Here is a 14769-nt window from a genome sequence, read left to right as displayed (position 1 = left end):
TTTATCAATTACAGACATTGTCTTGGTTAGGGGTGGGGTGTATATCTGCCTCCCCTTCTCATTGCTGGGGCTTTGTCTTGTTTGAACCTATGCAGGTCCTGTGTGTGCTGTCACAGTCTCTGAGTTCCATGTGTCTCAGTATCATCGTGTCCAAAAGATGTGTCCTTGGAGTCATCTACCAAGTGTTTGAACATCCTTTCCCACATAGGTCTCTGAATCTTGATGGGAAGGGTTTAATAAAGACATCCCATTTAATACTGAGTGCTCCACAGTTTCTCACTCTGCGCTTTTCTGTTTTTGGCTCTCTGTGTCAATTGCCATCCACTGAAAGAAGAAACTTCTCTGATGAGGGTAAAGTGATTCACTGATCTATGGGTAGAAGGCCTGAATGTGAGTGTATATGTATGAATTGAGAGCTAATACAGGTAAGATTGCAGGTTAATCTATAGAGTCAGTTAACCACATTTGTATCGGAGATTGTTGTTACTACTTTTTTTAAAGGCAGGCTTTGAACTCACTGTGTAGCTCATGCTTAGTTTAAATTCACAATTCTCCCTTTTCTCTCCTAGTGTGGATTTGTAGGCAAGTGTCACCATGCCAAACTTGTATTAGGATATCTACTACATACATACATACATACATACATACATACATACATACATACATACATACTACACACACACACACATACACTGAGAGAGGGAGGGCGGTTTGATTCTAAAATGTAAATGGAAAGGCAAAGTGCCTAGACCATTAAAAAGAATTTAGAAAGAGAGATTTCCTGTAGTCAGACTTTTTTGTACCACCAGCTCCTAAATAACGACACAGAGACTTATATTAATTATGAAAGCTTAACCTTAGCTTAGGCTTCTTCCCAACTATCTTTTAAAACTTAAATTAATCCATTTATAGTAGTCTACATTCTGCCACATGGCTCATTACCTCTGTTCAGTATTGTGCATCCCACTTTTTCCATGTCTAGCTGGTGAACTTTGCCTATCTTCTCCCCAGAGTTCCTATCTCTTCTCAGAAGTCCTGCCTATCCTCTCCTGCCTAGCTATTGGCTGTTTGACTCTTTATTAAACCAATCAGAAGGTGTCTTGGCAGAAAAACATCTTCACAGTATACAAAAAGATTATCTCACAATAATTCTCTCTTTACTGTTAGGAAGACTTTTCATTGGCTAGGGCAGGTTTTTCTTGCAATCTGAAGTGGCAAATACAATGCTTTATGCCCAAACTGGCAACTGCTAATTGTTTGAAATGACAGCATATTTTGTGGTGGTGGAGTGTGTTTTTTCACCTTTAGCACAAACTGTGGTTTTAATATCAAGTAGTGAGTATAAGCAGCCAATTAACATCACACTTTTTGGGGTAATATCCCTAAATAGTTTTCATTATCTGTTTAGACACAGTCGAAAGTAGTTGGCTGTTACTAATAGTACTTGCTGCCTTGTCTAGACCAATATCCTCTTTTATCTTTTAACTATCCAGTAAAGTGAATGGGAAAGATAAAGAAGAAATCTTACACTAGCTCATTTTTATTGTGTCCAGTTAGGCTGCCATTTCAAGACATTGTGGCAACAACATAGCTAAGAGTAGGCATAGAAATCTGTGATTCTCAGTAAAGAGCCAACATGTGATCAGCTAATTTCTGAGTGGTTGCAAGGGGACAGTGGCAAGATGTAAAAGGAGTTCTTAATTGGTCTAGATAATAAATGGCCAGAGTCAGATATAGAGGGAAATGCTGAGAGATCAGAGAGAAGGAGCAAGCCACAGCATACCTTACTCCTAAGCATCTCAGCAGAGAAGAGCAGCTCGATTTCCTGTTTCTCCCTGCTTATATCCTGTTCCTGCCCAGCTATATCACTTCCTGTTTGTACAGACCTCCAGACCTCTATGGTTAGCTAGTGGCAAGCTCCATTCTCTGACCCCCCAGACAGGCTTTATTTGTGCAAGAAAGATACCACCACAGCAAGGTTTTTGTCATTAACGAACCCAGAGGACCCTCAAAGCTTTGGGAGGTGTGGGAAACATGGTGACTGGGAAGCAGTAATTGGTAGACAGTTGCATTTAGGCTGTATGTGTTCTTAAATCCTGTTTCTTTAATGGCTATACAAAAAATTTTTCTGTTTGCTCCAAAGATTTTTACCCCAGGTGACAAAAACTCAGATTTGGACTAGTTATTTTGATGCAGAGTTAAAAAACAAAAACAAGGCCGGGCATTGGTGGCGATGCCTTTAATCCCAGCACTCCGGAGTCAGAGGCAGGCGGATCTCTGTGAGTTCGAGGCCAGCTTGGTCTCCAGAGCAAGTGCCAGGATAGGCTCCAAAGCCACACAGAGAAACCCTGTCTCAAAACCAAAAAAAAAAAAAAAAAAAAAAAAAATCCAAAACAAACACTAGTCCAGTGATTCTCAACCTGTGGAGCCTTGAGGTTGTGTGACTCAGTTAGAGGTGGAACAACCCTTTCACAGGGGTTTCTTATAAGATATTTACATTATGATTCATAACAATAGCAAAAATACAGTTATGAAGTAGCAACAAAAATAATTTGTGGTTAGGGGCCACCACAACACGAGGAACTGTATTAAGGTTTGCAGCATTAGGAAGGTTGAAAACCACTGCTCTAGTCATTTTTATTACTATTTATGGTAGAAATGGATTAAATGAGAGGATGGGCTGTCTTGCCTCAGCCTTGCTTCACAGAATAATTATTTTTGCTGTTGCTACTAGTTCTGTTACTGTGTCCCCAGGAGTCTAGTGAATTTTTATATGGAGTGCTGCATTATGAAATAGTATTTGGAAGCTGAGAGTTTGAGATAATTTTTTTTCTCCACCAGTGAAATTTTGTTTTGGTAACACAAAATAATACTAATTTTTCTCTGTAACTGTGGGCATACTAGGGATGACAGTCCAACAAATCCATGATTACTTCTTGTCAGCTCATTTGTGTGCTAAGGGTAAAAAACTAACAGAACATAAGTTCTAGCCGCAGGCTATGGCTGAGGAGAAGAGTGTATGCATAATGATGCTTGGATGTAAACGTCAGTGCAGAAAGAATAGTGTGGAAGTGCATTAGCCCAGGGTGCATGGGTGTGTTTCTTTTTTTCTTTTTCTTTTCTTTTTTTATGGCTCTTTTCAGTTTATTGCATGAAGGAGTTACACTAGTTCAAGTTAAAAGTGGACCCCAAATGGTTACATTATACAAGCTGTGAGGTTTTTAAACTTGTGACAAGGGACAGGAGGGAAATTCTACTCATTGCAAGGAAATCCTCACTTAAGCTTCAGAGAGTCACAAGCACTTAAAACCCATGAACCTTCAGCTGGTCGTCCTTAGCCAGTCCAATCTCTATCAGGAACTGCCATATGTTCTTGCGCTGGTCACCCTGTAGCTGAATTACTTCTCCATATTTTGGATGCTCAATTACAGTTCCATTGCAGGCAAATTTCTTCTTAAATGCCTTCGCTAGTTTCTTTTTATCGTAATCATCAGCGATCCCTTGGACAGAGGTGAGGGTCTTCCTGCCATTTCTCTGTTGAATTCTTATATGAATATAATCCTCAGTGCCAGCAGGAAGCAGGTCATCACCCTTACTTGCTTACTTGCATCAGCAAAGGGGTCGAAAGAGTGGAGGTTCTGGATAGCGGACATAGGATACAATTCTTTTTCTTCGGTCGAAATGGCCTGCGGAAGGCGGCTGCGGGAGAAGGCGGGCGGGGGACGGAGCATCGGGAAGCGAAGGGGCTCGAGGGGGAGGCAGCTGAGTCCTTGGCGGCGGCTCAGTGACTGTGGCCACGGGTGTGTTTCTTACACACTGGTACTCCTTATACACCGGAGAGCTTTGATAGAATCAGAGGTGGAGCCCTGATGTCTCACAGCTGATGGGAGAGCGTTCTTTAAGGAGTAAGATCAGATGCGCTGGGTACATGCTTAGGTATCCAAGTAGGCAAGAACAGAGGTGATGGAAGCCATAGGAAGTTACGGTGCCCTGTTACAAGTCATGGGGTCTTGGAGGGTGAATTAGGGACTCTCTTCTAAATAAGGTGAATAGCTACTGGTGGTCATAATCTGTAGTTAAATACTTTCCATCTGGGAGTGGTGTCAGCATAGTCTGTAATTCCATCATAGTGAGGTGGGAGAGGAGGCCTGAGGCAGGAGAATTATGAACTGGAGACCATCTTGAGTTACATAGAGAATTCAGCAGCTATAGATTTTTCTGTATGCAATCATTTTTTTTCTTTTGCTCTGTACTAATACATGCTATTAGAAGTTAAGTCTTTGTTATTTTTTGTTTGTTTTTAAAAGAGTGTCTTGCTAGCTGGGCGTTGGTGGGGCACGCCTTTAATCCCAGCACTCAGGAGGCAGAGGCAGGCAGATCTCTGTGAGTTCGAGGCCAGTCTGGTCTACAGAGTGAGTGCCGGGACAACCTCCAAAGCAATACAGAGAAACCCTGTCTCAAAAAACCAAAAAAAGAGTGTCAGTATAAGCCCTGACAGACCGAGCTGGCATCAAACTTGGAGTGGTTCTCTTGCCTCCTCCTTATGAGGGCTGAGCTACCTAAGGTTTCTTCTGACCTACTCAAATGGGGTAGTGGGCAGGCAAGCTAAGATGCTAGTTGCTAGCAGCCCTGGTTCCTGTTTGACAACAGCAGGTGGCAATTTCAGGCATGTGGAAGCAATGGCAAGTGGCGCCTTCTAGTGTTACAGTCCCATGCCATCTTGTGTCTATCCCCTTAGCCTTACAAATGCAGACCTAAAGGGCTTGGGAGATGGCTCAGCAGTTAAGAATGCTTGCTGCTCGTGCAGAGGACCTGAGCTCAGATCCCAGCACCCACAAATGCAGTCCTATGCTGGCCTCGGTATCAGAACCTTGGCTCCTGACAGACAGCAGTATTGAAGCTCTTATGCCGATATTCAAGGCCCTTTGCCTTGACACTTGATAGCTTTCTGGAATCCCTTTGGCAAGTAGGGCTTTTAGGTTCTCTTCACTTCTCTGCTGTCTTGTCTTTGCTTTTACTTCCCTCCTTGTCCAGGATGTATTGGGATTGTTCAGTGCTCCTTCGGTTGATAATGATTTGTCTTCTGTTGGGACACCATTCAGTGGAGAACTGGGGCCCATTAAGAGCTATTCAGGAACTGGGCATGGCCTAAGCAGGGACAACTCAGGTGTAGCTATCCCCCCACACCCCACACATCATCTGGGATGTCAGTGGGTGTCTACAGGTAGATCAGACCTGGGGTCACCCTGTGTCTTCAGCCTTAGAGCAGCTGCTACAAGGTCTCTCTAGCTTCTTCAGTGGCCTGGCAGGAGCCTGTGCTTTGTGTTCTTGGAAGCCAGGCTAAGGACCTGGGTGTGGGTGGCAAGTGAGCTGTTTGAAAGAGCAGTGCTGGTTATGGAAGACAAGGTACCAGCCGGGGGTCCTGAGACTGCTCAACCTCTTTAACTGTCAAGCCATTAGGGATGCTTTTGAGCTTAGTAGGGACTGCCTTGGGTGATTTAGATTCCTAGTGCCAGGCCTGTTGGGATTCTGCCCACCTGTATGTTCTTTAGCTGTCAAGTTTGGAGTGCCAGGCTTCCAGTCTTTTTTTTTTTTTTTTAAGATTTTATTTATTATGTATACAACATTCTGTTTCCATGTATATCTGCACACCAGAAGAGGGCACCAGATCTCATAAGGGATGGTTGTGAGCCACCATGTGGTTGCTGGGAACTCAGGACCTCTGGAAGAGCAGTCAGTGCTCTTAACCTCTGAGCCATCTCTCCAGCCCCAGGCTTCCAGTCTTATTTTTCCAATGGTAAAGTTGCCACTACTGTCCTTAGTGATAGCTCTGCCCTGTGCCATCCGTGCTACTACTAGGTTAGGCTGCACTACAGAAAGTGGGCAAGGGAATACCACTCCAGAGTATTGACCTGATGCAGCAACAGGAGAGATAGCATAGGAAAGTGTGAGCCTAGGCACATAGCTGGAGCAGGGGTGCTTGGGCCAATCCCAGCCTTGTCTCTGGCTCTGCAGTCATCAAAGCCTGTGTTTTGTCCACTCTAGGCCTTGCCAGCACTCACAGTAGACTCTCCACCAGGGAAAGTGCTCCTCCTCTGTTGGGAAAAGTGGTTCATCACACTTGTGATTGCGCAGCTACTATAAACTAAACTGAAATAGCCTGGACTGGGACCTGGTACCCAGCAACCAGTGCACTTGGCTGCAGTCTTGGCCATAGTTGTGGCAAGGCTTCTGTGGCACATTGAAGACAACTGGTGCTGGTACAGGGGTGGTCTTTCTGGTTGCTAGAGCAGTCCTTTTCTCATGGCAGCTCTGGCAGCAAGAGAAAGTCCAGGAGCTGTTAATGGAGAGTCAGTTTGCCCTGTTTAAACAGTGTCCTTGCTTAAATATAAGGAGCGAATGTCAGAAAGATATAATTTGTTTTCCCTCACCCTTTTCCTTTCAGAACAGCATTTTGACTTACTTGTGCTGTGAAAGAACATCTAATCTGTGGCATTAGAAGCTGCTTAATGTATGTAAGCACCTCCTGCATTTATTAAACCAGTTTCTTAGCAGTCTACACCCAGATTGCCTGCAACTTACCTTCCTGAAAATAACCGGTGTCTCTGTATCATTTCTCTATTTCTGTGTAAGAATGATCCTACCTGGGCACAGTTTGCATGCCTGTAATCTCAGTATTTGAGGGGTCAAGCCAGGAGGATTACAGTGAATTTGAGACTAGCCTGGGGTATATAGTGGGTTTAGAGTTAACCTAGGCTATATAATGAACCCTAGTCTCAAAAATCAAAAGCCCAACAATGATCCAAGCATTAGCTGTTTAAACATCCAGTATTATTGAGCAGTTTTTATTTCCTCAGAGGTCTGAGTAGAGCTCAACCTGTTTCTTCTGACTCATATGTCAAGAGATTGTGGTCAGGGCTGTGATGTCTGAGGCTTCAAGTGGGGGAGGGCTTTCTAAATCTCATTTGAGTGTTGACAGGGTTTACTTCCTACAGCACTGCTGAACTGGGGTCTCACTTCCTTGCTAGCTGGTGACAGGAGGCCTCATTTAGTTATTTGCTCTTGGGCTTGTCCATATATTGACTCACAAGACTGACTAGTGAGTATGTGTTCCAGACAGGCCTGAGCCCTTTAAATTAATGATTATTGTGAGTAGAATCCTGTCTGGTCACCTGTGCCATTGAAAGTGAGTTGTTAGTGTCCAGCTTATTTTTCATTCAGTTTGAGGAAAGAGAAATAGCCTGGCGTGGTGGTGCAAACCTTTAATCCCAGTGCTTGGGAAGCAGAGGCAGGTGGATCTTTGAGTTCAAGGCCAGTCTGGTTTACAAAGCAAGGTTTATGACAGCCAGGGATATAGAGAAACCCTGTATCAAGAAGAAAAAAGAATTGAGAAATAAACACAAGATAATTTATAGCAGTAATTAAGGAAATGCCATTGCTGAGAGTACAGATGTGGGCAGCTGAGAGTATAGATGCCTTGATACACTATTTATTCTCTCTCTGTTGTGACATGATCTAATGTAGCTTAGACTAGCCTCAAGTTCATGGATGACCTTGAACTATTGGTCCTCTGGCCTTAACCTCCTAAATGCTATGCATTACTGACCTGTCAGGTCTTGCTGCCACTGTTCCCCTCTCCTTCCTCCCCTCTCCTTCCTCCTCTACCTCCCTTCTCTTCACTCCTTTTCCTTCTTTTCCCCTTCCTCTACCCTCCTCTCCCCTCTCCCAAGGACTTTATTTTACTACAAGTTTGTGAATTAGGAAGTATCAAGGGAAATGTGGATTCAGGTTTCTCCAAGTAGGGTAAGGGGAAAGGCACAGGTAAGCTCAAGAAGGAAGTCCAGAAAGCATGTGATCTGGTACACTGTGTAGTTCTCACTTGACCAATCCCAAATCCCTAGTCCTAGTTTAAAGTTAGAGGGTGGCTTCCAGATGTTTTCTTTTTCTTTTCTTCCTTCCTAAAAAAATTTCTTCTTGTGTGCGTCTGTCTGTGTGTGTTTTTCTGGATTAGAGAATTTCTTCATGTGTGTGTTTTTCTGGGTTAGAGAATTTCTTCATGTGTGTGTCTGTCGGTGTGTGTTTTTCTGGATTAGAGACTGAACTCAAGGCCTTGAACATGAACAAGTACTGTTCACTGAACTGTACCCACAAGAGGGATGTGTGTGTGTGTGAGTGTGTGTGTGTGTGTATGAGAGAGAGAGAGTTTTTGTGTATGTGTAGGTGTATGTATGTGTGTATATATGCATGCATGTGTATGTTTGTTATATGTATATGTATGCATGTACATGTGTATATATGTGTGTATATGTTCATGTGTGTATATGTTCATATGTGTGTATGTATATATGTATGTATATGTATGCATTGCAGTACTGGGGACTGAACCTAGGGCCTCTTACATGCTGGTCAAGTGCTCGATCACTGAGCTGTATCATTAGCATGGTCTCCTCCCCCTAACTTCTGAGACAGGATGTTGCTAAGTTGACCAGGAAGACTTTTTGCCTCAGTCTATTTGTTTTGTTTTGTTTTGTTTTGTTTTTTCGAGACAGGGTTTCTCTGTGTAGCTTTGGAGCCTATCCTGGTGCTCGCTCCGGAGACCAGGCTGACCTCGAACTCACAGAGATCAGCCTGCCTCTGCCTCCCTCCCAAGTGCTGGGATTAAAGGCATGCGCCACCAACATCCTGCTTTCAGTCTATTGTTTTTAAAATGTATCTCTAGCAGTGGTGGCTCTTTAACATAGCTGGTTCACTGTAGACTTGTCTAGTCAAGAGCCAGTTATCTTAAATGCTTAATGAAGTATCATTTAGTAGCTCTCCAATACTTTTCTTTGGACTTTTCATGAAAAATTTCAAGCTTATAAAAATGTTTTACATGAATAAGTATTTACCACATTTTCAGTATTCACCTGTGTGTTGATGGACTTTCGGCTGATCCCGTGGTTTTGGTAAAATGAGAAGAGCTCCTGTCTCTGTGGTGGGCTGTAGAGTCCTTTGGGAATATGCCCAGGGCTGGATAACTCTTTCATAGTAGTTGTATTTCACTATTGAGAAGCCACCACACCGATTCCCACAGTGGCTGCTCTAGCTTACACTCCATCACCAGTGTTCTCCTTTCCCCAATTTTATTGTCTTTAGTTTTCTTGATGTTGGCCATTGTGAGTGGGGTGAGAGGGAAACTCAAAGTAGTTTTAATTCACTTTTGTCTGCTGGCTGGTTAGATATTCAACACTTTAAATTTTTTTACTAGTCATCTATTTATACTGAGAACTGTGTTTCAGATGATTGATTGGCCATTTATTGTTTCACAGGTTTTTTATATATTTTTGTAGTTCTTTTAAAATTGTTTTATTTTTAATTAAAAATATGTGTATATTTGGGTGGGTGGGTGGGTGGGTGGGTTTTTGTATATGAGTGCCATGCCCATGAGGCCAGATAAGAACATTAGATCCCAAGGAGCTGGAGTGACAGGCAATTGGAAGCCACTCTGTAGGTTCTGAAAAGCAAACTCAGTGTGGTTCTTAACAAAAATCAAGAGCTATACTTTCTTATTTTTGTTTGTGGTGTGTGTGTGTGTGTGTGTGTGTGTGTGTGTGTGTGTGTGTGTGTGTGTGTCTCCTGTGTCTGTATGTGTATTAGAGATAAGCACAGAAGTTAAAGCAGATCTTCAGAGAAGAACCCTGCTTTTGCCATACACCAACATGGACATGGGGACTGAAAAGTAGGAAAATAAGGGGTACCAGGTCTAAATATAGGAATTAATGACTGAGAAGGGGCTTAATATTTTGGCTTGACTTAATTAAATTAATTAATTAAGTTTTTTGAGATATGGTTTCTTTTTGTAGCCTTAACTGTCCTAGAACTAGCCCTGAAGACCAGGCTGACCTTGAACTCACAGAGATCTGCATGGTTTTGCTTCCTGAGTGCTGGGATTAAAGGCAGGCACCACCAACCACCACCTGGCCTGACTTAATTTTTATGTTAAGTGTTTTTTTTTTTAAATAACCTGACAAATTTGAAGATGTAGATTTGACTTTTTACATGTAAGGTTTATGTGGAAAGAGCAGTATTTTAATCTTCCAACTGATCATTATTCTGTTTTCCCCATGTCTTCAGAGATATTACGTATGAGATATCGGTGGAGGCGATCTCAGCGATGGTTGTCTTCCTTTCCTGCCAGCTCTTCCACAAGGAGGTTTTGCGACAGAGCATCAGTCACAAGTATTTGATGCAAGGTCCCTGGTATGTTTTATTTTAAAGTTGTCCCTTTTAAGGAAAAACAAACCATTCTGATACTTAATCTGTTGTTTCTAACATTGTCTTCTCACCTGAGTGTTGTCGTTTCACCAGCCTGACATTTCTTTTGGTTGTTCTGTTGTTGTATTATCCAACACAACACAAGACCAAATTCTGGTTCTTGTACATTCTATCTATCCTGTCTGTTGTGTCCCCGGCTTCATTAGTGCTAATAGTTGCTTTGTAGAATACTTTGATGTCTTCTCTCGTTTTCTTCCTTCTTTCTCTGTGAGCAGTTATCAAGTCCTATTTGCTTATTCAAACTGTTCTTGAATCTTCTTCTTTTTACCTGTTCCTTTGAATCTATAGCTGTCCCTTGGATGGGCGGGGAATACCAAAGAATACCAAAACCTGCAAGAGTCTAAAACATACAGTTCATAACCCAGGCACATCCTCCTGTGTACTTTAGATCCTGTCTAGGTGACACATAGTTCCTAATGCAATCTGAATGTTTTGTAAATGACTGATACACTGCATTGTTTGGAAGATAATGAGAAGGAGTAAAGTTCAGTATAGATAAGATTTTTTTTTTAACTGAATATTTTTAATTTGTGATTGGCTGAAATGGTGGATGCAGAATCTGAGGATGTGGTACTTTCGAATTCGAAAGGCTGACATGTGATCTGTGCCCTGTCACTTTTTATTTAGACTGTGCCAGCAGCCTCTTCACTGTTCTAATTTAATGAGTATCTACTTACTATATGCTAAACATGTGCTGGACTTTGGGGCTCTGTTCCTTAGCAGATGCTTACGGGAATATGGATAAACATACCTTGAGTAAACACAACACTCTGCCTTCTGTTGACGCAATTTTCAAAAAGCTTTAAATCAAGCATGTCTTTAAAATAAGCTAGGTTTTGTTGAAGTTATGCAGTAGTTCTGGGGACATGGCTGTGGGTAGAGTGCTTGCCAAGTGGTATGAGTAAAGGATGTCGTTGGCAGAGAGGAGCATTGTCTTCATTGTGCTCTCCTGACTGCCAAGGTTGCCATGGTTACACCTGTAGTATGTTCTCAGGCTCTTGTAGAGCCCTTTGGGTAAGTCACACAAAGAAGAGACTTTGGTGTCCAAGGTTAGGGCTGTGTCTGGGATCCTCTTCTTACTAGAAGAGACCCACGGATATCACAGGATGTGCAGCAAGAGGCAAGCCAGTCCGTGGGTCTCTTACTGCAGAGCTACCAGGATTGATCATATAAGCTCCACACTTCTGACCCAACCTCCAGGCTCCACTGCCAAGCACCATAGTGAGTTTTAGTTCCCACCATCTTCCTGCCTCAGATTGAGGTTTAAACTCCAGTGTGAATTGCAGAGGAGACTGATCATACTGGAAGCATAGCAGAACATCTGAAATTCACTGACAGGAATGGGGAGGAGAGTCCTATCTAAACCCTCTAACAGGGAAGGAGTGCCCTAGTCTGGAGGTAATGTTTGTCATGTTAGGGCTTTTGACTGGCCATTTATTTCTTACAGTGGTAAAAGTATAAAAGTTGCATTTTTCATAGATGTTAGTAATCTTAGTTTCTAAGTCCTTAGGTTTTTATAGTATCGTTATAATGCCATATACTTAAACTAGAATATTCTTATACTGGTTCTTGTGGTTTATCTTAAAAGTCATGGTTATCAATAATGCATACAAGAATCTACAAGTGGACTAGAGATGACAGAAATTATTTACCACCTATAATTGAGTAACTGGAGTTCCATGCTTAAAAAAATAAGTCTATTGTCATTTAATTCTTACGTTTCTCTGCTGATTTTACATTACAACCTTCCTTCCAAGTGCCTGCTGTACTGTATTATCCACTGAATTTATAATTGCTTGAAACTTTATTTAAATTTCAATTTAAATTTGTAAATTACAAATTTAAATTTGTAAATTACAAATAAGGCAACAGATGCTTGTGTTTTAATGATTTGACTCATGCCTTCTAGCGTGGTGAGAGGCAACACCAGTGTCAAGGCTTAAGTCAAGTGTTCCTTGAGTAGTATTAATGACAGATATATAGATATATTTCTGTGTTGTTATGCAGAATTAGAATTAGGAGACTCCCAAGAACAAGAGTTTGATACTTTTTTCCCCTTTCTTTCTGTGTAGTCTCCCCTACACCAGCAAACTTGTGAAAACCTTACTTTACAACTTTATCAGACAAGAAAAGCCACCTCCACCTGGAACCCATGTTTTCCCTCCGCAGTCAGATGGGGGAGGACTACTGTATGGACTGGCGTCAGGAGTAGCGAGTAAGTCCTTCAGACTTTCCATTCCTTATCTACATAAATTTTGTCTATTAGGCCTAAGAAAGTTTGTTCATTTGGCTGTCACCATTATCCATTCTATTGGATCTGTGCAGCTGGCTAAATGTACATACTAAAAGAAATTAAAATATTAATCCTTCCCCTCTCTGTGGTGGTTCATGTTAATGTATGTAAATAATGAATAGATCATTTAGCTACAGAACATAATATGCATGTAAATATGCATATCATACAAGTTCTGGCTATGAAGAGAGTAAGGTTGAGTCGTTGGAAGCTCTTTACTCTCTGTGTTCTAGGGGAGCCTTTCTGCTGTGAGTCTGTGTTGGTTAGGATTTCATTGCATAATCTCAGTGCTTGGTTCAGTGACATATTGAGAGATTTGGAAGAGTTTGTAATGAACTCTGCAGTGGCACAGTGTTGAGTTGCAGATGTTGTAGCTGAAGACCAGCCCTTTCCTCCCGCACAGTAGGTATCATTTCTGCTCCAGAGTTCAGAGCTAGAGTTTCGGCAAGTACACAGTACCTTTGTACCTCCCTTCTTAATGGTGGCCCAGTCTATGTGAGCTAACACAGCTGAGAGTTTTACCTTCATTTTAAAGGAGAAGTGGCCTGACACCTGGGCAGTTTCCTGCCTTCATGGGAGCTCTTAATAGGCTTAGTAAAGTATGTGGTGCAGAATTACAGAGCGCTGGGTCCCAAAGGAGTGTTCCCAATGGAATATGGCCATGGCACGCTCTCCACGAACAAGCAGTAGCATGGGATGGGAGGGGGCAGCACAGTGCAACAGTCTACCTTACCACCAGGCTTGACAGCTCCCCACTAAGGTGGTGGCTTCGTTCTGTGATTTAAGCAACTGATCAGTAAGCCAGACTTTGTAGATTTGCCCACCTTTGGTTTCTCTGGAGATAGTGAGTTTAAATCCATTTGGCGTCACTCACACCCTTATCTTTGGTGCTGCTAAGGAGCCAGCCTAGAATGTCATATTGCATTGCTTCTTCATTTACTGCCCCTGGCCCCCAGCACCTGGCCTGTTCCAGGTGATGCAGCTCCCTCGTGACCCAAAGGCAGCATAGGAATGAATGGCTTTCTAGTCTCCTGGGAAATCTAACTGGTCTTAGTGTTTGCTTTTTTCCCCATTATCTCTAAGTGGTGTGAATACTTGAAAACTGAGTGTTTCCCAGTATTCTAACGTAAATGGAGATTCCCCCTCTCCCCGCAGGAAGCAAGTTCATTATTTACTTTCTTCAAAACAGTGGTCATACTTGAAGGTTTTTTTCTTCAAACAAATTTGTATATAGTTTTTAATTTTTCTTTCAGTTACATGTTGTATCTGGTGACTTTGGTGTCATTGATTTGCTAAATACCAACAAACTTCAATTTTAGAATTTAGATCTGCTATTAACTAGCTGACAGAATATTACAAGAAAGTGCCTCAATTCTGTTTCCTTGCCCATTGAATGAGAAGGTTGGGATGGGTGATCACTGAAATTACTTCTGAATAACTTTTAATAATTCTGTAGTCCTTTTTTCATTGTCCTAAAAATTTACTATTTCATTTAAGGCATTAAAATAGATTTTTTTTTACTTTAAAATGTTCTCATTGAATATTAATCCATTATAAATATAAGTTAGACATTAAACCAAAGCACAATTACAGGTTAAATATAATCACAGAGATGTTTTAAATAGAAACCCACCATGTGGGCTGGTTAAGTTTCTTGGTGCCCTCTCTTAGAAATAAGTAGAAGGTGAGGAAAAAGGTCTTCTATTCCAGGTGAAAGCTATAAAGACCAGATTTTACATATTGTGAACATCCTTTTAGTATCAAACTGCTAGGCCTATCAGATTTAGAAAAGCTACTAATGAAGCAAAAAAAAAAAAAAAAAATCTAGAGTATTCACTCAGAATCTGGATTTCAGTTAAGTTAATGAATATTTTTGAAAATACAGTTTGTGTCAAATAGTACATGTAATATACTTGAGCCAAAACCTACCCAAAATTCAGTTAGGGCATAGATTTGTGGTTTTTAACATGCTATACCAACCACAAGGACATTTTGTCTAGTTCTTTTCCTAAATGTCTGAGAGCTATTTATGCAAAAGCTCAAGTGGACTCAGGTCCCTGTGTCCTCACAGCAGGCACTCCCTCCACTGCAGCATCTCCCAGCCCTGGCTTACAAACGTTTTTTACTCTGGTTAGACTTTTCCTGGATATAGAAAGCATTTG

At 41.7% G+C, this 14769-nt stretch overlaps 2 protein-coding genes across 6 annotated transcripts in view; one reads left to right on the top strand and one right to left on the bottom strand.

Moving 5' to 3' along the window:
- Positions 1-14769, top strand: part of Dym (dymeclin) — a 257330-nt gene that overhangs the window by 54246 nt on the left and 188315 nt on the right. For all 5 annotated transcript variants that reach the window (XM_027397915.2, XM_027397914.2, XM_027397913.2 and 2 more), the window contains 2 exons: positions 10114-10239; positions 12387-12529. In XM_027397915.2, coding sequence (XP_027253716.1) covers positions 10114-10239; positions 12387-12529 — 269 coding nt within the window. The remainder of the gene's footprint in view (positions 1-10113; positions 10240-12386; positions 12530-14769) is intronic.
- Positions 3201-3653, bottom strand: LOC100764072 (eukaryotic translation initiation factor 1-like). Its single transcript, XM_035440053.1, is given in 2 exon segments — positions 3201-3606; positions 3609-3653. Coding segments are annotated over 2 exon segments (348 nt in total). The 3' UTR covers positions 3201-3303.

This window comes from Cricetulus griseus, chromosome 2 (genome assembly GCF_003668045.3).
Source record: "Cricetulus griseus strain 17A/GY chromosome 2, alternate assembly CriGri-PICRH-1.0, whole genome shotgun sequence".
In the NCBI taxonomy this organism is placed as follows: Eukaryota; Metazoa; Chordata; class Mammalia; order Rodentia; family Cricetidae; genus Cricetulus; species Cricetulus griseus.
This window is presented reverse-complemented; position numbering and strand designations above follow the sequence as displayed.